General features: G+C 35.6%; 1 protein-coding gene across 5 annotated transcripts; it reads left to right on the top strand.

The window, feature by feature from the left end:
• Positions 1-18: 18 nt before the first annotated feature.
• Positions 19-25,378, top strand: KBTBD3 (kelch repeat and BTB domain containing 3). 5 transcript variants are annotated; one of them, XM_003923754.3, is made up of 3 exons: positions 20-144; positions 18,039-18,283; positions 22,007-25,378. In XM_003923754.3, the coding sequence occupies exons 2-3, from the start codon at positions 18,051-18,053 to the stop codon at positions 23,610-23,612; spliced, it is 1,839 nt and encodes a 612-aa protein (XP_003923803.1). In that variant the 5' UTR covers positions 20-144; positions 18,039-18,050; the 3' UTR covers positions 23,613-25,378. The 5 variants fall into 5 exon arrangements, with proteins under 5 accessions (XP_074256612.1, XP_003923803.1, XP_074256611.1 ...); XM_074400510.1 differs by lacking the exon at positions 20-144 and adding an exon at positions 159-662; XM_010334601.2 differs by lacking the exon at positions 20-144 and adding an exon at positions 677-934.
• Positions 25,379-27,089: the final 1,711 nt, after the last annotated feature.

Below are 27,089 nucleotides of genomic sequence, written 5' to 3'. Positions count from 1 at the left end.
AAGGGCGGGACCAAGGCCGACAGCCCGACAGTTACGCCACTCACACTTGCGGAAGAGTTAACGGGACAGCGGTGCAGGCCAATCGCAACCAGTCCTCTGGAGGCTGGGAGACTGGGGTGGAGACTTCGGAGACTGCAGTTGCAGGTGGGTGAGCTCCGGGGTCTGAGGGAGGAGTGGGATGGTAGCCCTTATTCCCTGGATCTGGGTTGGCCCCTGTGACCCACAGAGACAGCTGCTTCTGTCGCTCCTTCGTGTACAGGGAACGAGAGGTCTCCACTTCTAGGAGGGGGGTCTGCAGTGGTGCCCCCTGGAGTTGTGCAACGCGGCAGCCCTGAGTTGCTTCTTTCCCTTCCCCCTAGCCCCATCGGCCTAAGACCCATCCTCACACTGTACGCTCCCGACCCTTAGCAGCCACCTACCTGAAACCGTCCGTCAGAAGGCCGAGCAGAGGCACTGCCCCCAGTGCGGAACACCGACCTCGCCTGAATCCGAGGTTGCCAGCGAGCAGCTGGCAGTTTATTTGGGGGCGATGAAGCGATCCAGGTGCTGTTTTCTATTGCCAAGCCTGGGCTAGAGTCCTAGCAAGAAAACAGGATTCCATTGTTGAGGCAGCAGTGTTTCCATCATGACAGAGGTCCTTTCTCTAACAGCAGCAGAAACAAGTAAATAACTCTGCCCAGTTATTTTCTCAGGCTTTATGAAGGGTCATACTGATGTATGTCTGTTTCCTTAGTTGTTCCGTGTAGGCTGTTATTGACTCTCATATGAAAGCCCACGCGATCCAAGTGCCCTGCAGGTTTTGTCCCAGGGAAAAGGTCTCTGCAGATGCCTGTAAATGACTACCTGGAGGTCGATTAAAGTGCAGTACTGCGGGATTCAGCCGATTTCCTTCTTCCTCTGACTGCCAGGAAATACCAGCCAAAGGCCAGCAGTAGTAATTAACACAATTACCTTCCTATTATCTCTGTCCTCTTTAAGATGTGTTCTATTCTGTTTTTATCTATACTTGTTTTCGTTAACTTTTCATGATATCATAAGCCCCCTTGAATCCCTCGAAAGTAGATGGGATTCTGCGCGCGCACACACACAGAAATTCATATCCCTAAAGGACAGTAAAATGAACTATTGGCTTAATATATCATCTTAGCTAAACAAAAGCCTGTGTCACCTACCATATTGAAAATCTGCTTACCAGCTGCAGGGAGCTTACAATCTGGTAAGGCAAATAAATCATATGCATAAAAAGTACAAGAGACAGTGTAAAGATGCATAAGGTAATACTAATACCCATGTCATCAGTGATCATAACTCACTTCTTTATTTTTAAGAATCATATAACTTTTCCTTCTTGCATTTTAAATTGATTTTTATAACTTTGGTACATTATACATTTCTGCTTCCAAAACACTTCTGTGTACGTTATCTCACATGTTATGTGCAGCACTTACTACTGACAGAGACACTGAGCTCAGAAAGAGAATTTGTTTAAATTCAAGTTTAGGAATTCATATCCCATTATTTTCCCATCAAACAAGATCTCTGTGTGTCAAATCTATGGAGTCTAATACACAGACAGTAATGTAGGGATTATCTGTACTTGTTCTATCTAGAATATTCTCCCCTTCTCCCATTATCACATTCCTTGTTTCCTCTGTATCATTCAGCCCCAAATATCCTACCAAACAGCGTATCTGTGTTCACCCAGTCTAAAATAGCTCACTCTCCCCACTCCCAAACCTCAGCCCCAAACCTAGCATCCTAGTGAATATATTTTATAGGTTTGTTTAATCCCCTTCCCTGTGTACTTTTAAAAATCTTATGTGTCATCCTCTAGAGCTTAGCTTAAACCTTCTCTTAGGGCCTCCTTCACAGTACCTTTTCTCAACAGTATTGTTTATATAATTCATTTGGCAGTTAATCTAGTATTGCCTTATGACATCTCTTTTACTGTCCTGAATTATTTGCATGTGCAGTATCTTGCAGAATAGAATGGATAGTACTTGAGCAGGAATGGATAGTACTTGAGTACATTCCTGCTCAAGTAAACTTTTACAAATAGGATACATGAATAAATATTATTAATGCCTCCACAATTACTGTCAAGGGTAACACTGCTTTTTATATCCCATCTGCCTTTACTTCCCTCACTCACTTTTGTTAAAGAAATATAAATATGCAGTTCATAACTTGCTTAACTATGTTAAATGAACCCAACAATGTTATTAAAATATTTTTTATTGTATTGGTCAGGGGAAGAAGAGGACTAAAGTAATAGAGGCTCACTCAGTCTGTAATGATTGTCTTGCTTGATGCTGCTGATCTGTGGCTTCTTAGCAGGATTCTGGGAGACTCGTATTCTGTTTCCAGCTCTACTACCAATTGTCTGTGTGACTTTGGTTACAGAGGATCCTATGCATGATGTAACCTTTTCCAGGTATTAATTTCAATGGAAAGGCATTGGATGAGATCATCTCTAAGTCTACGTGTTTTTTAGATATATTCACTAACTTTTTATTGGGTCACAAACTTTATTGTACCTCAAATCTTTCCCCCCCGCAAGACTTCTTTGAGTAGCTCCCTAATTCTACCAGTTTCTCAATGAAAAAAGTATGACAGTCCTTTTCTTTGACTCCCTATATCCAATCCGTCACCAAATGTTTTTGGCTCAACTTCTAAAATACAGCTAAATCCATTTATTTCTCTTTATTTCCACTGTTAACACTCTGGTATAACCCACCATCACTTTTCATCTGAAATGCTAATCATTTTTCTAGCCTGCCTGAGAAAGGGGAGCACTCTCTTCCAATGTCTGTCTTCCATGCCATTGCACAACCTGCTTTCAGAGCTAAATCTAGAAATCCATGCCCTTAATCTTTATGCTATATTGCCCTCTAATTAGACTGAGCAGGAGAGGCCAGCAAGGTAAGAAACCTGAAGAATGTTGTGGCACAAAAACTAAAAGATGAGTGTTTCAAGAAGGACTCGTTAACAGTGTGAATATTCCTAAGAGGTGAAATAAAATGAGGAGAGAGAAGTGAGAATTTAGCTTCAAGATGGTACTGTGATGACATTGACAAGGGCAGTTTTAATGGAGTAAAAGAAAGAAATTTTATTGTAGTGGGTTGAGACAATAACTGGAGGTGATGCTACGACAGAGTGTTCTTCGAAGTTTTTCTGGATTTAGGAAGTAGAAAAATAGGATGGTAGCTAGAGGGGAATAAAAAGTCAGATGGTAGATTTTTGTCTGATGTTTGTTTAAAGATGAAAGATAGTAGAAGTGGCATGCTGATGGAAAATGTCCAGAAGTGTGGAGAAATCGTTAATGTAGGAGAAGGGAGGGGTGTGTGTGTGTGTGTGTGTGTGTGTGTGTGTGTGTGTCTGTGTGTGTGTTCACCATTCTAAAGTGGACTCCAGAGTAGAGAACCTTGTCTATGTTGTTTTTAGCTGCATTTCTAGTATCTAGAATAGTGTCTGCCACAGTATTTGTTACTCCACAAACTATGTAATATTTGTTGAATAAATGAATGACTTGGACTCCTCATACCTTCTTTCAATTCATTCTTGATACATTAGCTACAAAAATATTTTTTTAAATGATGTCATTGTCCAGTTTAAAGTGATCAGTTGTTCCTATTTCACTTGGAATAAAATCCCAGTTCTTGTGACTCATAGGATTCTGCCTGAGGCAGCAACTGCTTTCTGCAGCCCTATCTCCTGACCCTCTTGCTTTCATTAACTACTCCAGCCACATTGGCTGCCTTTAATTTCCTAAAACTGAAGTACTCCTTTCCCCCTGTAGGGCTTTATATGTGATTTCTCTCACTATCCCCCTACCTTCTTATGATTCAGTTCTCAAATGACACTTCAGAAAGGCTTTCCCTAATAGTGTAGTGGATGAAAGCAAGGGCTCTCAACCCAGACTGAATTCACATACCAACCTCCCCACTTACTTGCTATATGATCTTAACCAAACTACTTAAATTATCAAAGCCCATTTTCTCTCTCTTAAAGTGAAGATAAGTATCTGCTTTTTTTAGTTTTTTTCAAGATTAAAAGAGTATGTGTAAAACATATAGCATGGGCCAGGTGCGGTGGCTCATGCCTATTGTCACAGCAGTTTGGGAAGCTGAGGCGCAAGCATCACCTAAGGCCAGGAGTTTGAGCCCAACCTGGGTAATATAGTGAGAGCCTATCTCTTAAAAAAAAAAAAATTAGCTGAGTATGCTAACGCACACCTGTAATCCCAGCTACTCAGAAGGCTGAAGTGGGAGGATTGCTTGAACCAGGAGGTTGAGGCTTCAGTGAGCTGTGATCCTGCCACTGTACTCTATCCTGGGTGACAGCAAGACTCTCTCTCAAAAAACCAAAACAAAAAACATAGTACAAAACATGGCACATAATAAACACTATATAAGTGTTCACTGTTAACCCTTTTGTTACTATCTGAAATTGAATGCCCCATTGTTCATTTTTATTTCCACTTCCTACTTATGTCTTCACAGTATTTATAAAAACTTATAGTACCTTATTTATTATGTCTTCTTCACTGGATACTGAACAACAAAAAAGCAGGACCATGTCTGTGTTTTATTCTCTTTGCTATCTCTAGTGCCGAATTCAGTGCTTGTCATATAGTTAGCATTTATAATAAATATTTACTAGAACAGGCCAGAAATCATGCCACATATTGAAACATCAGTGACCAAACTAAGATCACTGTAGGACCCAATGAAATTAAAGCCCAGATCAGGTAGAGCACAGCTTTAATGTTCTACTTTTATCAAGTAGCATTTGATTTTTGTCATTACTTTTTATCAAAGGCTTCGTTCTTAGGCTTGACTCTTGTACCTTTATTGATTCAATTATTTAAATCAAATTTTAATGGAAGACTTTAAAAAAATAAGAGAATCATTTTTAAAATTGAATCAGTGTTTTGGGCAGGAAGGTGTTTCATTGAAGCTAGGATGCAATCTTATAAAGTACACTATTATTTTATATACTACTAAGAAAAAAATGCCAACGATGGCACAACTCTTTATCACTAAGAATTTTTTCTACTCACACAAAGAGCTCCCTTTCAAAAAACCATGTAATATCCTTGCACCTACATACAAAGAACATAAGCAAAATTAATTGCCTGAGGCACTCCTAAAACTACTTAACATTCAAAGTGTCTTACTGATTTTCAACTCAGAGTCTCCATGTCTATGTTTTGTTTCTATAGTATCATTCTCTGTTTAGAGCATTAGTGATACATCATTTCTTAAACCAATGTCCATTATTATCTCCAGGGTTTTCTTCCAAGATGCTGATATCCATATTTCACATTTAATACACACGTAATGACAAATATATCATGACTACTACCCAACCAGAGTGATTATAAGATGCCTGTCAGGTGCAGATAAGTGCGAAAAAGTTTGTGTCTTAAAATCAGTGAAATAGCATAATTGAATTTGAAGATTATTTGAAGAAAAATAATTGCCTTGTAAATTTTTGCCAAGAATTAAGAATTGTTTAACAGTTAATGTTATTGATTTTAATCAATATTTATATATAATTTGATAATATTAACTTAATATACATTGTATCATTTAAGTCTCACAACAGTCCAGTGTGATAGGTATGTCCACGTTGCAGATGAGGAAGCCAAAACTTCAGAGAGCCTAAGTAGGAGTCACTAGTTAGTGATGAACCATTTAGGACTCTTATTTCTCTAGTTCTGAATGCCATATTCTTTGTTATTTGCAAAATACACTATACAAATAGGATTTACTCAAATGAAATTTAAGAAATGGAAATTTTCAGCTCCTTGGATTTGTCATTCTGTGTAGAATAAACATGGCAGATTTTTTTTTTAAGTGTTATAGCTATGTATGATGCTTATATATTATTTTAGGATACTTGAAATTTTCTAATAAAGCTGATTTCTGTTACTACTTATAGAAATAAAAATAACTTTGTATTTATCTCATGTGGTCACTTATTCATGAACCATGAGGCTCAATAATTAATCCAACGCAAGATCTAAATTACATACATTATTTTCATGACAAGAAGTTAATTAAAAGTGTTTGTGGTTGGAGTTTTAAAAATTGATATTCTCAGGACCTATGCCACTATGTAGAAATATAGTTTTTATTCTTTTGGAAGTATCTCTTTTAGTCACCTTTGTACTGTTTTATTTACTATTTATTTTAAAACACAGAGGAATGATTTTATACCATTGAAAAAATGAGGGTTTATTTGCATTTTCTATGTTTTGAGCAAGAAGAAGGCTGGAATGTCAAAATAATTTCTGAATTGAATTGATCTTTTGTTATTTTTTAATTTTTTAAAAATAATTATACAAGAAGTTGTAAAGCTAGAGTTTCCATGTATACTTAACCCAGTTTCCCCAAATGGGCACATATATAAGTATAGTAAAAGATCAAAACCAGGAATTTGACATTGGTACAATGTGTGTGTGTAGTTTCTTATCATTTTCTTACATGTGTAGATTCCTGTAGTCTATCTAAATTATGTGTATCAATACTTCATCCCTTTTTAATGGTGAGTAGTATCCCATGGTATGGATGTACCAGGATTTGTTTACTCATTCACCTATTGCACCACATTTTGGTTACTTTCAGCTTTTGGCTATACAAATGAAGCTGTTATGAAACATGTACAGGCTTTTGTGCACATGTAAGTTTTTATTTCTAATGAGCAGCAGCATGATTGTTGAGTGATAAGGTATATGTAGGATGAGTTTTTTTTTAAGAAACTGACAAACGATTTCCACCAGCAGTATATGGGTGATCCAGTGTCTCTGAACACCCTCACGTATTTGGTGTTGTCATTATATTTTATTGAAGCTATTTTGATAGATGGGTAGGATATTTCACTACAGTCTTAATTTACATTTCCATAATGACTAATGATGTTGAACATCTTTTCATGTACTTACTTGCCATCTGTATGTTCTTTTTGGTGAAACAGCTCTTTGTGCCTTTTGCCCATTTTTTAAATTGAATTCACTGGTTTTTTAGTGGTAAGTTTTCAGATTTCTTTCTAGATTATTTCTTTATCAGATTCAGTTTGCAAATATTTTTTTTCCTGGCTCACAGCTTGTCTTTTCATCCTCTTAACTAAAGGGACTTTCACAGAGGAAAAAATATAATTTTGATAAAGTTCAATCTATTAATTCTTTTCATTTATGTGTTGTGCTTTTGATGTCTAAGAGCCCATTAAGGAGACCCTGGTTACAAAGGTTTTCTTCTATATTTTCCTCTAAAAGTTTTATATATGACATTTAAATCTATGACCCATTTTGAGTTAAGTTTTACATACAGTATGAGGTAGAGATCAAGGTTCATTTTTTTATTTCCTGTGGATTTCATTTTCTTCAGCATTTTTTTGTTAAAAAGATTCTTTTTCTTCCATTGAATTGCATTTGCACCTTTGTTAAAAGTCACTTGGCTATAATTGTATGGGGCTATATCTCAATTGTGTATTGCGTTCCACTGATCTATGTGTCTTTCTTTTCACTAATATTATACAGTATTGACTATCATAGCTATAGTAAGTATTGAAATCAGGTAGACTGATGCTTCCCCCATTATTATTATTTTTGGTTGCGTTAGATATTCCAGTTTCTTTACCATTCCATATAAATTTTACAGTAATCTATATATACAAAAAATCATGCAAGGACTTTGGTTTCTCTCTCTCTCTCTCTCTCTCTCTCTCTCTCTCTCTGTGTGTGTGTGTGTGTGTGTGTGTGTGTGTGTGTGTGTTGTTTGTATGCATCAAAAGCACTAATTTAATAACTAAAATGTTACAAACATGCCATAGTTTTAGAAACTCTGTTTTGAATTGTCTTGACTTTTAAAAATATACTGGGACCCTCAGAGAAGGGGAGTGGGCTGGGCCTTTTTAAGTTTCTGAGAAGTGCTGGTTGGTCCATGCCATGAGCTCCAGGAAGATTTCTTCCATGCTAGTGCACTGGTGACTGTCAGTAGGTGTCCTGTGCACCAAGCGAGATGGTCCCACAGGGGCTGGTCGGGCCTCCCCTAGCCACATTTGCACCACGATCCCAGCGACAACCTCAAAAAAGATTCCTGGGTTCTTTTTTTTGAGATGGAGTTTTGCTCTGTCACCCTGGCTGGAGTGCAGTGGCATGATCTTGACTCACTGCAACTTCTGCCTCCTGGGTTCAAGTGATTCTCCTCGCTCAGCCTCCTGAGTAGCTGAGATTGCAGGCGCCCACCATCACACCCAGCTAATTTTGTGTATTTTTGTAGAGACAGGGTTTCTCCATGTTGGTCAGGCTGGTCTTGAACTTCTGACTTTGTGATCCGCCCACCTCAGCCTCCCAAAGTGCTGAGATTACAGGCATGAGCCACCACACCCAGCCAATTCCTGGGTTCTTTCTGAGCCACATAAGTCACCAACTCTGTCTTCTTCCCTTTCCTGCTCCTCTTGTCCAACAACACACATGCCTGATTCTCAAGCTCCAGAGAGTCTGCTGGTTGCCTGGGCAGGGCCAGGGGTCTGGGAAGACACTGAGGGAATCTCTAGCACACTAAAGCGTGAGAACCTCTGTCTTAGGTACAGGTAGAGAGAAAGAGAGAGAGACCTCAACTTTGCGGGCTACAACTCACAGCAATAGAGGCTGATCCGGGTAAGTGATAGTCCTTGTGGAATGGGGCCAGGAGGGATCCTTCCTGCTGCTGCCTTAGAGTTGGGTGAACTCAGCAACGTTCTTTCAGTTCACCGGATCCCCTATTCCCACATGCTAGGACTTTGATAAAAAATGTGTTAAATCTTTCTATCAGTTTAGGGAGAATTAAAGGGACATCTTTATTATGTTGACTTTCCCATTAGCAGGGATGGCATGTCTTTCCATTTTATTAGTCTTCTTTGATTTCTTTTGTTAGCATTTTATATTTTTCAGCATACAAATCCTGTGCATGTTTTGTTAGCTTTATACCTAAGTATTTACTTCAGTTTTTTGTTTTAAACTATTGTACTTTTAATTTTTGTTCTTGTTTTAATTTTTGTTTCTATGTATGTATTGCTGGGATATAGAAATATGACTGATTTTCATGTGATGCTCTTGTGTCCTGTGGCATTGCCAAACTTGCTTATTAGTTCTATGAGATTTTTTTCTGGTAGATTCCTTTGGATTTTCTACACATACTATCTTGGAATTTGCAAATAGAGGCAGTTTTGTTTCTTCCTATCCAATGTATATGCCTTTTATTGAATTTTCTTGTTTTAGTGTGCTGGCTAGAGCTTACATGCACTTGGAAACTGAACAATACACTTCTAAGTAAGTGTGTACTATGATGAATAGCAGTGGTAAGGGTGGATATCCTTGCTGTTTTCCTCATCTTAGGGGGAAGGCATTCCATAATGTTTCTTATAGTTTTTTTGTAGATTTTCTCTATCAAATTGAGAAAATTCTCTTTTGCTAAGAGTTTTTCCCATAACTGGGTGTTGTATTTTTTCAAATGCTTTTCTGCATCTTGTAATTTTTCTTTTTTAGCTGCCTAATAAGGTAAATTACGTTAGATGGTATTCAAATATTTAACCAGCCTTACATCCTTGGATAAACTTACTCGGCCATAGCCTGTAATTCCTTTTATATATATTACTGAATTTTTTTGCTAATATTTTTAAAACAATTTTTACATCTATTGGTCTATAGTATGGGGTTTCAGTTTTTGTTTGTTTGGGGTACTGTCTTTGGAGTATCACAATAATATTCACTTTATAAAATTAATTGGGAATCTTCCCTTTTCTTCTGTTTTCTTGTAGTTGTACAGAACTGGTATTAATTCTTCCTTAAACTTTTGGTAAATTTAATTTCCTTAATGGTTACAGGGCTGTTCAAATTATATATTTCATATTGGGTGAGTTGTAGTAATGTAAGCACTTAATGCTATAAATTTTCCTCTCAGCACTATTTTAGTTACATCTCACACATTTTGATATATTGTATTTTAGTTTTTATTCAGTTTAATATATTTTTAAAATTATACTTGAAACTTTCTCTTTGACCCATGGATTATTTAGAAGTGTGTTATTCTGTTTCCAAGTGCTTGGAGATGTTTATGTTATATTTTTGTTACTGATTTCTAGTTTGATTTCATTGTGGTGAAAGGATATAATCTGTGTAATTTCAATTCGTTTAAATAATTTGAAGTTTGTTTTTGTGGGACAGGATATGATTTATCTAGATATATGCTCCATGAGCACTGGGAAGGAATATGTATTCTGCTGTTGTTAGGTGGAGTTTTCTATAATTGTTGAGTTCTCTATCTTTCTTGTTTAGTTCTATTAATTTTAGAGAGAAGAGTGTTGAAGTCTCCAGCTATAATAGTGGATTTGTCTTTTTTTTCAGTTTTACCAGTTTTTGCTTCACATATTTTACAGCTCTATCATTTGGTGCATATATATTTTTGATTGCTAGTCTTCTTCGTGGTGGGTGGACATTACATACTATCCCTTTCCCTTGCTCAGGTCTACTTTATCTTGTAATTATATTGCCATACCTGCTTTATTTTAATTAGTGGTTTGCATGGTATATCTTTTCCTATTCTTTTACTTTCAACCTATATATTATATTTGAAGTGATTTTAATTTTAGGAAGCATAAAGGTGGGTCACTTTTTAATCTACTCTGGTAATCTGTCTTTTAATTGGTGTATGTCGACTGCTTACATTTAGTGCAATTATTGTTATGTCAGTATTGAAGTCTGCCATTTATTTTCTCTTTTCTATTTACTCTGTTTTTATTTCTCAGGGTTTTTTTTTTTTTTTTTTTCTGTCTTCCTGTGGTTTACTTGAACTTTTTTAGAATTTCATTTCAATTTAGCTATTAGTGACTTATGAATGTTATCTCTTGCATAGATTATTATCATTATTATTGTTTTCTGAGATGAAGTTTTACTCTTGTTGCCCAGGTTGGAGTGCAGTGGCACAATCTCGGCTCACTGCAACCTCTGCCTCCCGGGTTCAAGCAATTCTCCTACCTCAGCCTCTCGAGTAGCTAGGGCTACAGGTGCCCACCAACACACCCGGCTAATTTTTGTATTTTTAGTAGAGACGGGGTTTCACCATGTTGGCCAGGCTGGTCTAGAAGTCCTGACCTCAGGTGATCTGCCTGCCTCGGCCTCCAAAGTGCTGTGATTACAGGAGTGAGCTACTGCACCTGGCCTGCACAGATGTTTTGGTGATTATTTAGCCTTCTCTGATATGATTCTAGTTGGGGGATAGGAGGAGAAAGGTAGACGCGCCTCATTATAGCCTATCCTTGGTGAAATTCTAGGCTCTCCATTGTACCTTTGCAGGCTTAAGTGGGTATAGAGCCAGAATTTTTTTTGTGTGGTCTTCTGCTGTGGTAGAGTGGTTATTTTCTTAAAACTTTTTTATCTTGTTAGGTTGCTTCTTTCCTGGTTCTGTGACTTAAAAGAGGGCAGTTTGGGGGCTGCTTATGTGTGTGCCTGTTGGTGTATCCGGTTGCAGCTTTTGTCGAATCTGGAAGATATTAGGCAAAAGAAAAACTGAGGGAACTCACCACTGTGTTGTTCCTCAGGTCACTAGTCAGTTTGATTTCACCTTTCCCTTTTCATCGTCTTCATTTGTCTTCAATATATGTTTATTTATATGTATATGTACCTCCAGGGTTTGTTTGTTTGTTTGTTTTGTACTTAGCAGGAGAAACAGAGAAAGGTATATCTAAACCTTACTGGAAGCACAGTCTTTTTTTTTTTTTTTTTTTTTTTTTTAAATAGGGGTTATATTTATAAGAATCAAATTAAATACTATGTGAATGCTGTAGGCCAGTGCCTGGCACAGCTTACTGGCTCAGCAAATATTAGCTATTATTATCATGTATGTCATTCTTACTAATAATGATCTTAAATTGCTGTGGTAACTTTTGACAAGTACATTTATGGTTGTATCTAAGGAGCACTAAAATTGCTTTCTGGGCTTTTATTTAATATTAAACTCCAGGGTCAGAATGACTTGTTTTGGAAAGAACATGGACGTTTAGTGGAACAAGCATGTTTCTACTAGTTTTATGTTTTTAGGCATGTTATTTAATCTCTGAGCCTCAATTTGCTGTGTGAAAAAGTAATCTATTAATACCAATCTTAAAGGATTATTATCAGTGTGGATGAAATAATTGTATAAATTATTTATGATAAATCCTGATACCTTCTTTCTCATTACATCACTAAACAACTGTAAAAATTCAGTTTCTAACCACTTATTTGCCTATCAATGTTTACTTGTCAAGAAAAATAGAAGTTTTCCTGTATTGTTCTCCAATTTACTGGTTTAAAGGTCCAATAACTTTTGCTGTGTGAGGTGGATGTAGATATTGAATTTAGATTGTTGTGATCATTGTCAACATTTTCCTCTATACATGCCCTTTATTTTCAGTGTATTAACATGCTCAAGTTTCTCCCATCTATAACAAAACAAAACAAAACAAAATTTCCTGGTATCTACATGCTCCTCTGGCCTCTACTTTGATGAACATTTTTGTTTTTTGAGACAGAGTCTTGCTCTGTTGCCCATGCTGGAGTTCAGTGGTGCGATCTCAACTCACTGCAACCTCTGTCTCCTGGGTTCAAGTGATTCTCCTGCCTCAGCCTCCCAAGTAGCTGGGATTACAGGTGCCCACCACCATGCCTGGCTAATTTTTGTATTTTTTTTTTTTTTTTTTTTTTTTTTTTGAGACGGAGTTTCGCTCTTTTTACCCAGGCTGGAGTGCAATGGCGCGATCTCGGCTCACCGCAACCTCCGCCTCCCGGGTTCAGGCAATTCTCCTGCCTCAGCCTCCTGAGTAGCTGGGATTACAGGCACGCGCCACCACGCCCAGCTAATTTTTTTGTATTTTTGGTAGAGACAGGGTTTCACCATGTTGACCAGGATGGTCTCGATCTCTCGACCTCGTGATCCACCCGCCTCGGCCTCCCAAAGTGCTGGGATTACAGGCGTGAGCCACCGCGCCCGGCTAATTTTTGTATTTTTAGTAGAGAGAGGGTTTCGCCATGTTGGCCAGGGTGGTCTGGAATTTCTTACCTCAGGTGATCCACCTGCCTCGGCCTCCCAAAGTGCTGGGATTACAGGCATGAGCCACTGCGCCGGGCTTTGATGAACTTTTTTTTTAAAAAAGTACATAAATTGTGCCCATTATTTCCACTTAACTCCACTGTAATCTGTTCTCTCCTCACTCCACCCCTAAATCATTAGTGACTTTTTTCTGTCTCCTTTTCACGATATAGGTGACAACTTCATATTCGAAACTCTCTTCCCTTAGTTTCTACTACTTCTCCTGGTTTTCCTGCATTTCTCTCACTGTTCTTTGTGAATTCTTCCTCTGCAATATACCTTGCTCACTTTGTGTCATTCACAAATTCTATTTCCCAATATACTTTCAATCCATCTAGACCAGCACCGGGTTTGTAGCAAGTGCTCCATAAATAATATGCATACGTATTGATTGCGTATAGAACAAAAACATTGTGAAACAGGTATTCAGTATCTACCCACATCCTTTTCTCCATGTCTCCCCTGCTGGATAGCCTGGAGGTCGGGGTAGTTAATTACTGTTTTAGAATGTTCCATGTTGATCAAATATCCCTGCCAACATCTATTATGCTAATCTTTGAGAGAACTTTTAGAAATCCAGAGCAATCTAAAGTTATAGGAGTTAATTTATCTTTTGATCCTCAGCATCTAACTTCCTCTAATACCTAGAGGTATTTAAATACATATCTTTTAGTGGATAAAAATATAGAGCAATTCCAAGGGGCATCTAGGTGATCTGGACTGAGCCAACCACTTCTGTAATTATTTTAGACAGGTCATAAAGATGCCCTACATTACTGTTTTAGGTTATTGATGCCCTACCTCATCACTAGACTGGAGAATGAGACCAGGAGTAACATCTTGGCTACATTGTGACACTGAGAGGACACTTGGATCTTCTGCACAGCATTAACATATATCTATCAAATTAGTATAGACTGTTCTCAGTCATATTGTCTGTTTACCTGCTTTGCATGCCCTTTTGCATAGTATAAATACTTCATGGCTATTCCTTTTATTTTTATTTATTTATTTATTTATTTATTTATTTTGAAACAACCTCTTACTCTGTCACCAAGGCTGGAGTACAGTGGCATGATCTTGACCCACTGCAACCTCCATCTCCCGGCCTCAAGTGATTATCCCACCTCAGCCTCCAGAGTAGCTGGGATTACAGGCACCTGCCATCATGCCCAGCTAATTTTTGTATTTTCAGAGAGACTGGGTTTCACCATGTTGGTCTTGAACCATGGCTGGTCTTGAACTCCTAACCTCAGTTGATCTGCCCGCCTCAGTCTTCCAAAGTGCTGGGATTACAGGCATGAGTCACTGTACCCAGCCCCTGGCTATTCCTTTTAAACATATATTTTCATCGTCATGAAGTTAGGGAGGCTGCCTCAAGTCTCCCACCAATTCTCTTTATTATTTCCCTTGATTCTGACACTCCAGATAAAACTAGACTTTGCAATGATAGCTCTTGTGTTCAACTTTGCTCTTATGCCCTAGGAATTATTAGAGAGCTTCTTCTCTTGTCCCTTCCCCCACTATTTTATAAGTGTAAACTTCTTGATTAATGTCATTTAAATGATTTGCTTTTCTGTTAAATTTCTTAGAAAATAAGCCTTAACTTCCACTTATTTCACACATAGTATATGCTAAATTATGTTTTTTAATATTCTCAGCAAAACAACTAGATAGATTTAGTTTATCCTCATTTTACAGATATTGAAAATAATAAAATATTAGAAGTTATTTGCCTCAAATATGACACAAGTAAATGTGAACCACCATTGGAACTGATTCTGATTACCTACTTTTTCTTTCATTTCTCATTGTTAAAAGAAAAGCTTTAGATACATAAAATTTAACAGAATTTGAGCAAAGAACAATTCATGAATCAGGTAGCATTCAAAACTGAAAGAGGTTCAGAGAGCTCCACTTCAGCAGTGTAACCAGCAAGCTTTTATAGATTGAACATGTAAACAAAGTTGTGAAGTTACCTGATTGACTACAGCTAGGCATTTGCCTTATTTGGATATTGACTGATGGAAGTTCCCTATTTGTAACCAATAGGCTGGTTGGCTGTTTGTGATTGGCTAAGGCTTGTTTTTGGTTTTTGGTTTTTAAGTCAGTTACAATAAATGTTTCCAAGTTAAGTTTCTGTTCTCCTATATGAGAGGGCTGGTTACAGAAATAACCTCAAGCTAATGGCCACCTTATTTAACAATATTATATCATACTCTTGGGAAGATATATGATTTTTATGCAAGCAAACACAAAATTTTATACAAGGAAATATATAAATACACAATTTCACATCTGTGTATTTTATAAATATTAGAAAAGAAGAGAAAACATGTATAAGTTTTAAAAAAGTCTTACAAGTGACTTATGAAGATGTCTTGTGAGGTGAAGAGTTAGTCCTGGGACATTAGCCATATATAATTGTCTTTATGCCTCACTCTAATTTGGAATACTCTTTTTCTATCCTAGGTCATATGTCATCAACATTGTTAAGTCAACATTTGAACTGTTATGATACTTAATTTCACATATAATCTTGACTGGGCCCTCTGGTGCCCAGACATTTGGTCAGATATTCTAAATATGTCTGTGAGGATATTTCTGGATGAGATTAACATTTGAATCAGGAGCCCAAGTAAAGCAGATTTTCCTGTGTGGTGGGCCTTATCCAATCAAATGAAGAATTGAATAGAATAAAAGACTTGAGTAATAGGAAATTTCTCCTGCCTGTTTGAGTTGGGACATTCATCAGTCTTTTCCTGCTATTGGACTCAAATTTAAAAACTGACTCTACTTGGGCCTGCCAGCTTTTGGACTGAAACTTAGCTGTGGTGGTTCTCAGGCCTTTGGATTTGTGCTGAAACAGTACTGTCAGCCTCTTGGAATACCCACTCAGGGAGAACCAAGCTTTATTCAAGAAGCCGAGCCACTCTGAGACTGTCATTCTATGAAGAAGCTCCAGCTAGCCATTTGGAGAGGGTGTGTTAAGATCAGTGAGAATGAGCTTTTCTTCATGTTTGTTGAACAGATAAATGTCGTCTTTTGAGAAGTGTCTGTTCATATCTTTTGCCCACTTTTGGTGGGGCTGTTTATTTTTTTCTTGCAAATTTGTTTAAGTTCCTTGTAGATTCTGGATGTTAGACCTTTGTCAGATGGGTAGATTACAAAAATTTTCTCCCATTCTATAGGTTGCCTGTTCACTCTGATCATAGTTTCTTTTGCTCTGCAGAAGCTCTTTAATTAGATCCCATTTGTCAATTTTGGCTTTTGTTGCAATTGCTTTTGGTATTTTGGTCATGAAGTCTTTGCCCATGCCTATGTCCTGAATGGTATTGCCTAGGTTTTCTTCTAGGGTTTTTTATGGTTTTGGGTATTACATTTAAGTCTTTAATCCATCTGGAGTTAATTTTTGTATAAGGTGTAAGGAAGGGGTCCAATTTCAGTTTTCTATGTATGGCTGGCTAGTTTTCCCAACACCATTTATTAAATAGAGAATCCTTTCCCCATTGTTTGTTTTTGTCAAGTTTGTCAAAGATCAGTTGGTTGTAGATGTGTGGCCACATGGTATGTGATTTCACAAAAGATTGAATAAAGAAGCAGATATGAGAATCTGGTTGTCTTCTATTAAGCCAGATGCTTAAAGAGATTTGCAATAAACAGTGTAACCCTTCTCAAGAAACCTTTTTTTTTGTTTTGGAAAATAGTTATTTTACAGTTATCCATTTATATGTTTTTATAGTTATGTACAGTTATATATATAGATATAAATATAAAATGGATATATGTGAATAGAATACATATATTAAATAGATATATTCAATATAATTATATAAAATTTATTCTTATTTTTAAATGAATGAATAAATATTTAAGTGTTCTCAGAAAAAAAAAACAATAAAAGGAGAAAGAGCCCCATCTGTTCAAGCGATCCCAGCTGAATCATAAGAAATGTGAATGAGGAAACCATACTGAACATGTAATCCAGTAAGGCCTTCAGATGGCTTCAGCCACAGCTGCCATCTGCCTGTAGTTATATGAAAGCTTCCAAGCAAGAAGCATCATCTAACCCCACAGGACCATGAGAGATAATAAATTGTTGTCTTAAGCCGCTAAGTTTTGGGATGATAACTGGAACAGATGTAGAATCAAGGTTTTCTATTCGTCTGGCTCCCCAAGTTCCCAATCTTCTTTTCTGTTTCCCACTTCCTTGCTTTCGCTGATACAACTTTTATGTTTAGAGCTGAATTTGCAGTTCAAGATAGTCACAATTATCTGATCTTTACCTATCTTGGATTTCTGACCTCATGTTTAAAAAAATATTTCTTAATTAAGATATATGTGGTTTTCCTTCCTACTTTGACATAGGCCAGCTTGGAAAAGTGCTTGCCTTTTTCTTCTTTACTAAAGCCATAATAAATTAATCTGATCTTTTTCAACCAATTATCTTGTAAAAGTCTAACCTTAGAAGCCATATAGTTTATGCTGCAAGATCCACATTTTAACAGCTACTTTGCTACCAGAAGAGAATGGCTTGAAAAAGTGAGGGATTGTGTTGGGTATATACTCAATAACTATGTTAGAAATAACATGTCTTATGTATAATAATAATATTAATCATGTAGTGAAATCCTACATAAGCTATTTATACAACTTGTACATTTTGCTATTTAACACAATTATATAGCCTTGAATGTTAGCACTTATGAAAAATATACTTTTTATTCCAATGAGGTCAACATTTATGAAAATTCAAAAGGAATTTAGTATTAAATGTCAGGAAAACAAATGTTTAGAAGAAGTTTTACTGTCTTTTTATTTATCTTAATGACCATTTTTGTTTATTTGACATCAAGAGGGCAAAATTTGGAGTCTGAAACTTGCATTAGGTTTCTACTACATCGGTGATTTTTTTTTTAATTCTAGTTCTAAGGACATATGGAATTGGCTATGGATAATTCATATGCTTTCAATCAACGAAGCACCTGTAATGGAATTCCATCTGAGAAGAAAAACAACTTCCTTATATCAGAAGATCATGGACAAAAAATCTTAAGTGTACTACAGAATTTTAGAGAACAAAATGTCTTTTATGATTTCAAAATAATTATGAAAGATGAAATAATCCCATGTCATCGTTGTGTGTTAGCAGCATGCAGTGACTTTTTCAGGTACTTTACCTTGTCTATGCCTCAGATTTTCTGATTTGGATAATTAGGTTCTGTTTTATGCTACTTACAGGAACATGCAACAGTCACTTCTAATTCTTAAAAAACAAACAACAACAACAAAAAAAAACACTAGGCCAGGCATAGTGGCTCACACCTGTAATCCCAGCACCCTGGGAGGCTGAGGTGGGTGGATCACCTAAGGTCAGGAGTTCAAGACCAGCCTGGCCAATATGGTGAAATTCCGTCTCTACTGAAAATGCAAGTAACCAGGCACAGTGGCATGCACCTGTTATCTCAGCTATATGGGAGACTGAGGGCACGAGAATCACTTGAACCAGCTGAGGTTGCAGGTGATCTGAGATTGTGTCACTGCACTCCAGCCTGGGCAACAGAGCGAGACTTTATCTCAAAACAAAAACAAAAACAAAAACAAAGAAAAACTAATTAGAACCAAGATTAACTAATAATTTTTTAGTAGGAGATAATTTAGAACTACCTTTTACTTTAAAGTATAGGTCTTGCCAGGTCACCATTTCCCAAAGTTCTCTGGAACATTAATTATTTGAAATATTCTGGGACAAAAAAAATTTTTTTGATGAGGTCAGGTTTTTGGGGAGGAATCCCTGTATTGTATTATTTTAGAAAAAGCAGACAGGATAGGTTGAAAAAAATGGAAGCAAAGTTTGAAGAAAATGACTTTGTGAGAAAAGTAAATTTCAGTCCTATGTTGTATTCATGTATTATGGGGAGAGGTGGCTCTGACTCAGAGGATTTAAAAATTTATCCTCTCCTTGGCAAAGATACCCTTATATTAGGGAAAAGTACTTCTTAGCTATAAAATATTTCTTTAAAGCACCCAACTTGTTCTAATTCTAAGCAACCTTCTGAATATAATTTGGTTTCCCATGCAGATCATCCTAAAGAGAATGTCCTAGTCCTAACATTGCAGTAATCACTATGATGACAACAGTTTCTTATTCTGCAAGACACCTGGGAGGTGTCTTGATCATTAGACAAGCCCCTTTTGATGAAACCCTGATCTTCATCCTCCCTGGTTATACAAGAAACTTCTAATTGCAACATTTTGCATTATGTTCGTTTGTGGAAGCAATTTTAATATAAATTAAGCAGGGTTTAAATCTCCAATAAATAAACTTGATTTTAAAAAAATAAGATTTAAGATATAGAAATACCAAGATGCATCTTTTATATGCAAGTTAATTTACACTGTTTTGAATCATCACTTTAACCCTTATTTTTTTACCAGCATCTAATTAGACCTCACCCTTATTGCTTTCAGAGTAAATCTTACAAGCTAGATTTCATTTAGCAAACATTTATTGATATATACTTCCTGCTAAACACCTGTAGGGACTCTTGCTTTAAAATTGGGAGCAATGGCTTAGTAGTACAGCACAGTTTACTAGGGCCATGGAGGCTATAACAGTCTTAAACTAGCTGTTTGCCTAATTCGACTACATATCATCTGTTCTTTTTTCTTCTTCTCTTGGGTAATCAAAGTTATTCTTTGAACTTCACTGGGGCCCCTACTGTCTTATATTCTGCCACTCTCGTTTTCACCAGTGTCTTCCCTCCTCTCTTATAACCTAGCGTCTCTTCCATGTAAGTCTTTTCTGCTCCCTTAGCCTTCAGGTCCCCTCTTCATCACAGGAAGCTGTGTAGTACAATGGTTAAGTAGTTGGCCTCTTAATACATATGCCCTAAATCTAAATCCAAGCTCTATCGTTTACTAGATATGTTTTATTAGGCAAGTTACTTAACCCCTTCAGGCCTGAGTTTCCTCATTTGTAAAAAAAAAGTATTATAAAACTAGGACTTAACTCACAGAGTTACTATATTGCTTAAATGAAAAAATATATGAGTAATAATTAGCATAGACCTACTACATTCAGTTAATATTAGCTGCAATGATTATTATTTCTAAACCTAGCAAAAAAATATAACTAATCTGGTATAAACACACAGCTTGATTTCCCTGTAATGTTTTCATGCTAATAAAATACTCTTATGTAGGCATTTGAATATGTAGTCTTGCACTCTTCTTGATGTTATTTTTTAGTAAATTTATCTACACATAATTTTTGCCCATAGTTCTTTGTTCAGCTTACTGCTAGTTTTTTATAGGTCTGCTTTTAGTTTTTAAAATTACTGTTAAACCAATGTATTTTTAAAGTTTTCTGCCTAGTTTAAATAACAAAAATATCAAATCCTTTATTATATATACTACTTTATTAAATGAGTACACAGTTCACATTAAAATATGTACATATGTAATAGAAATTTGACAATTTATACTCTCCTATAATGCCACTAATTCAAAATATGATCAAACTCACTTAATAGAATATTGGAAATGTAAAAAGTGTCAGAAAAGTACACAATACATGAAAATATCCCTCTTACAGTGTTTTTTGAAAATAAAATTATTAAGATAGGAGGTCATTGGAGACAAGAAACTGAAAAGGAATCACACATATTTTATATGTACTGTATGAGATGGTAAATTGGAGATAGATGTCAACTGAATACTTTAAGATGAATAAGGATGAAGTATACAAACATAATCTTACATGTGTCTTCTCAAAGAAAATGTGGAAGCTGATAGTAAATATTTATAAAGTGATAAATAGCGTTGTACGAAGGCATTTTGTCATCCTTTTTCTAAGGGATATTCCTTATTTGCAAGTCTCATATTTTTCAGTTGGATGTTGTACTTTTTAAATAGATTTCATTAGCTTCTGGAGTATCCTGTAATAAGTAAATTGGCTTTCCCTAGAATACTAGGAACACTGCTCAGAAAGGCATCCTGGACAATACTGGCACAAATACAAATCATTGTTAAACCAGAACCAATAGTAAAATGGATTTTGTTCCATGTCTACACATTTCCAAATAATTTATATTTTTACCTAAACTGAGCCAAAGAAATCCCCAGTTCCTTAGATTCTGTCAGCTTTGCCATGTAGTGATAAAAAAAAACTTACTATGAAGAACTTTCAAGCTGGTCTCATTATTCAGATTTAGGGACCTATCTCCATCTCTCAGTACCTATTAGCAAACTGTTATTTTTTTTCCACCTTTTTGCTTGATGTGGTAAACTGTTATTATTTAGTTTTAGGAAATCACATTCCCTTTTCCCTAAAAAACTATATAAAATGTCTTTTTAGACATGTATCTTATTTGGTGAATTTCCCCCACACAAATAGAGTCACTGGAAACATCAGGTATCTCACTGTACTCTTTTCTCTTTCATTAATATGAAATCGAAGATAAATTTGAAAGAGACTCAAGTCCTAAGACCTAAATAAGTACATTTTAAGTAATTTTAGTTATCACCAGCACAGCTGATACTGATTAATCCATAAATAAAGAAATTTGGCCATCAGCAAGATTTTGCCCTGAAAGTGTTAATAATATATACGAACAAATTAGTATACAAAATTTGAATCTTTTTATAGTACTTTTTATTAGTTGCTATAGCTCAGCTATAATGTACATATTGTGTACTATAGGCCTTTTATAATATGTTTGTTGGCAGATAAAAAATATGGTATATAATTCTAGATATTAAAATAATTAGGATGCAATTAAAATATGATTTTATAAATATATTTTAAGTCAAGAGTAAAGGAAAACTCTTTAAGGTAATATTGAAAATAATTATGGAATAAAATTGTTTTTCTGTGTTCTTTATTTTTGCAGGGCTATGTTTGAAGTAAACATGAAAGAAAGAGATGATGGAAGTGTTACCATTACTAATTTGTCCTCCAAAGCAGTAAAAGCATTTCTCGATTATGCCTATACAGGAAAAACAAAAATAACAGATGATAACGTGGAAATGTTCTTCCAGTTGTCATCATTTCTTCAAGTTTCCTTCCTATCCAAAGCTTGCAGTGACTTTTTAATAAAAAGTATTAATCTTGTCAATTGTTTACAGTTATTATCTATATCAGATAGCTATGGCTCCACCAGTTTGTTTGATCATGCATTACACTTTGTACAACATCACTTTTCTTTACTATTTAAATCCAGTGATTTCTTAGAGATGAATTTTGGAGTACTACAAAAATGTCTGGAATCAGATGAATTAAATGTTCCTGAAGAAGAAATGGTACTGAAAGTTGTCCTTAGTTGGACTAAACATAACTTAGAATCAAGGCAAAAGTATCTGCCTCATTTGATTAAAAAAGTAAGATTACATCAGTTATCTGAGGAGACACTTCAGGACTGTCTGTTCAACGAAGAGAGTTTACTCAAAAGCACAAACTGTTTTGACATAATCATGGATGCAATTAAGTGTGTGCAAGGTTCTGGTGGACTCTTCCCTGATGCTCGACCATCCACAACTGAAAAATACATATTCATCCACAAAACTGAGGAAAACGGAGAAAATCAATATACATTTTGCTACAATATTAAAACTGATTCATGGAAAATACTGCCGCAATCACACCTGATTGATTTGCCAGGATCTAGTCTTTCTAGTTACGGAGAGAAAATATTCTTGACAGGTGGTTGCAAAGGGAAATGTTGTAGAACGGTTCGACTACATATTGGTGAGTCATATCATGATGCCACTGATCAAACCTGGTGCTACTGTCCAGTTAAAAATGATTTCTTCTTGGTATCAACTATGAAAACACCAAGAACCATGCATACATCAGTTATGGCTCTCGATAGATTATATGTTATAGGTGGAAAAACTAAAGGATCCCGGGACATTAAAAGTCTCTTAGATGTTGAATCTTACAATCCTCTTTCCAAAGAATGGACATCTGTTAGCCCATTACCCAGAGGCATATACTATCCAGAAGCAAGTGCATGCCAAAATGTAATTTATGTTCTTGGATCAGAAGTAGAGATTACAGATGCTTTTAACCCATCGCTTGATTGCTTTTTTAAATACAATGCTACAACTGATCAGTGGTCTGAACTAGTAGCAGAGTTTGGGCAATTTTTTCATGCAACATTAATTAAAGCTGTCCCAGTAAACTGTACACTGTATATATGTGACCTTTCCACCTATAAGGTTTATAGTTTTTGTCCAGACACTTGTGTTTGGAAAGGTGAAGGATCTTTTGAGTGTGCAGGCTTTAATGCGGGTGCAATTGGAATTGAAGATAAAATTTATATATTAGGTGGTGATTATGCACCAGATGAAATCACAGATGAAGTGCAGGTCTACCACAGCAACAGGTCTGAGTGGGAAGAAGTTTCACCAATGCCGAGAGCCTTAACAGAATTTTACTGCCAGGTGATTCAGTTTAATAAATACAGAGACCCATGGTTTCCCAATCTATGTGCTTGAACATTCTAAAACAATTCCAGTTGTAATAACCTAAAGTAAATTTGTTAACCAAAATGATAGGTAAAAAGGTCTATACCTCTTAATGAAACAAAATGTTCCTGCTTTCAGTTACTATGTATGCACACTATATATGAATAAACTGTTTCCAAAAACTTAAAATACAAATACATTTTACCAAAAATTATATTGAATATAACCTTGGAGAATCCAAAATACTTAGTATTTTCTCGTGAAACTACAAATCATGGACTTTGACACTTTGATTTTTAAAGTCCTCTGTCCATAAAAGATTTGTACTATTTAAATGGGAGAAATCTCTTGAAAGAGTAAAAATGAATTACTTATACTGTATCTTATATGAAGCAAAAAAATAAATTAGGGGTGAAAAATTTGTTACTGTGGGTATAAGAGTTGTTGAATTGCTATCATTTGTGATGATTGGTTAACTTGTTTCAGGTACCTTTTTTTACCCTTTTTAAGTTCAGAAATATATTTTCCCAGCTTTATAAACTGTATACTAAACATAGTCCAACTTTTTTTAATGACTCATTTTTTCATTAAAAGCATAATGTACCATCTTATAATGCCATTAGCAGTTACTTAAATGCTTTTTGAAAATGCTGATTCTATTAGTTTTCAGTATCAGTTGGTTTCAGTTTCTAGCAGTCTCTCTCATATTCTGGTTCAATCTTAGTAAATTAACATTCTGGATTTGATTAGTAGTTCTAAGTTACAACTGGCCTGAGTTTATGTTTACATGTAATCCTCAAGGGGAAATTTCTGGATTCTGGGATGGTAGTACTAAAATACTTTTTATATATCATTGCTAGATTCCAGCCTAATTCAGGATATGGAAAATTGACCTCTAATTGAGTGGTTCATTATAATAGCAGTTCTTAAACTTTGTCCAAATTGAGCTACATAAAACATTTCAGGATTTAAATTAGTACCAAATCAATTTTCTGTGTTGATGTATACCAACTATAAAGCATCGTGTTGGTTTGCTACTCAAGTAAATTATCTTAGTGAATTACTTCCTAACTTTAAAAAAAAAAAAAAAGGCTAGGCTTTTGGTACTGATAGTAGTATTCACAACCTGCATCTGTGTAGATGTTTGATGTTTACCCAAAACAATGAAAAAGTATTGTCATTGTTCTTAGGTAGGTGATTCTGCCTTCTAAGAGTGTATGTTTCGTTAATCAGTTTAAAAGATAAAGGCATTTAAAATTTTAAGACCCCTGCTTTACATCTCAGGTAATGTGTATATTGTATTTCTCTTGAACCAAATGTAGTTTTCTACACTCAGTTGTAAATGTTAACCTTTCCCAAATGTGCATATTCTTTAAAACTGTGTCTCTAAGTAGAAATATACCTAAATGAAGAGTTTGTTATTTTACCATATAAATTTATGCAACCATAAGTTCAAAATGTATTTTTCAAAATGGAATGAAATATTAGAGTACATTTTCATGCAATTTAAAAATCAAGGACTGTTTCTGATTAGATGACAGGTGCATAAAGAGTTTTCTGTAAAATTGGTGGCCTTCTTATCTAAGCACATGAATAGTTGGTTCTGCATTTTGTGTATTTAAAAAAATGGAAAATTCAGTGGAGCTTTTGTTTATGTGTGTGGCTTTGAAAACAAATTATTTGAGAAAGACCATAACACAGTGAGTAACTTACCTATATGTGGATTTACTGAATTGTTAATTTAAGCATATATATTAATAGAGTATGTTTAAAATAAATATTGTTTTAATCACTGACTTTAGGAATTGTTCGTCTATTTCAGAAAGGAGACACCCAAAATCGAATCCCTTTTTGACATTACTTCATTGTTGCATTATCTTCTTGATTTCCACTATTGTTCTGATTGGCCTTTGCTTTATGCTACTATTTCCAGAAACATTCTTGTTATCAAGGCCTAGGTGGCTCCCTCTGCATTTGATATAATAATATTTTTCTAATGCAAAAGGTTTTCTGCCTTCTTTTTTTTAAATAATTGCTGTGGGTTACTTTTTAATCATTTTCACTGATTGCCATCCCTTCCTTCACATCTGTACCCTTGTTCTATCCACCAATTATCACTGCAAGGAAAAGCCTCTGTCTATCAAAAAACCTCCAACTCTTTATTTTCTTTTTTCCTGGTCACCATAGCAATCGGTGCTAGACTCCTCTCCACTAACCCATCTCCTTTTGGATTTTGCCTCTCATTATAAAGGTCGCATTTTCATTTGATCTACATGCCTTATTGGAAAATGGTTTGTGTCTTCTAAGTCCTCAAGGAACTCAACCACACAGGAACAATGACTAAACTCTGGTTATATCCGCTGGTCTTGTTAATGACTGTAGCTTCACTGTCTAAGAACCGTATATATTATTCTGGCCTCACCCTTCTTTCTGGATTTCTGACATGCAAATCTCATTGATCTCTCAAGTCTATTCTCAGTACCTCCAGAAGGAGCTATTTTTTCTGTCTGTAAGTTTACGTAAGAGAAAATAACATCCTTTAATGGGCCCTTCCCTTGGTCTTTTTAAGTCTATTTTCCTTTCATTATATCCTTCAGCCAATGCTACAGTGTAAGAGACAAAATAATTATGCTCATTATTCAGATTGCTATCATTCCTGTGGAAAAATTCTATTTAACATTTCTAAATTCATTATCGTTTGTCTTGCTCCACTACATTTGCATTATGCATGCAAAAATATTTTAATACTGTAATGTCTTCTAAAATTGAAAGTAGATATATATGGCATTATTAAATACAAAAAAAAAAGAGTATATTTAACACATGAGATCAATTCAAAGTTAATGGGCATTCCTAAAATGTGGAGTACCTTTTGTTCATCTACACCCTTTGAGACTAAGTAGTATGGGGAATATTTGCATAATCAAACAAAGTTAACTACATTCCCATAATTGGCTCTGGTTTGGGGAGTAAAGGAGGTCGTTATCACAGCAATATTCATTATGTGCTACCCTTGAAAGCTAGATTAGCATTCAGTAGCAACCACATGCTGCAATATGATTCCATATTTCTCAGAAACCAAGAGGAGCAATTGAGTATATGTTCAGTGTGCTTATTAGCTCAAGTTATACCATTTGAAAACAAGAATTAAGCACAGAGGGATATATCTGTTTACATTTTGAGATTTGAATGCAATAAATATTATAATGTAATGATTAAGTAGTTGAATATATAATGTTACTTTACGATCATCATGCTCAGTTTAATTGGATTTAGTGTTGTGGAAACTCTTATTGAGAACTGAAAATATAAATCTCAAAAATGTTATCTGAGGGTGCAGCTCTAAATGGCAATCTAAACACAAAGGCTGAAAATTACAGGGATCATATTTCTGTCCACTTTATAAAGTCATACTTTAGAATGAGACCACTTACCAAAAACTGTGGCATATGGAAGATCATTAGGTCAATAATTTCCTATTTGAATTAGCATGGCCAAAGATTTCTA

Source organism: Saimiri boliviensis, chromosome 6 (assembly GCF_048565385.1).
Source record: "Saimiri boliviensis isolate mSaiBol1 chromosome 6, mSaiBol1.pri, whole genome shotgun sequence".
NCBI lineage: Eukaryota > Metazoa > Chordata > Mammalia > Primates > Cebidae > Saimiri > Saimiri boliviensis.
This window is presented reverse-complemented; position numbering and strand designations above follow the sequence as displayed.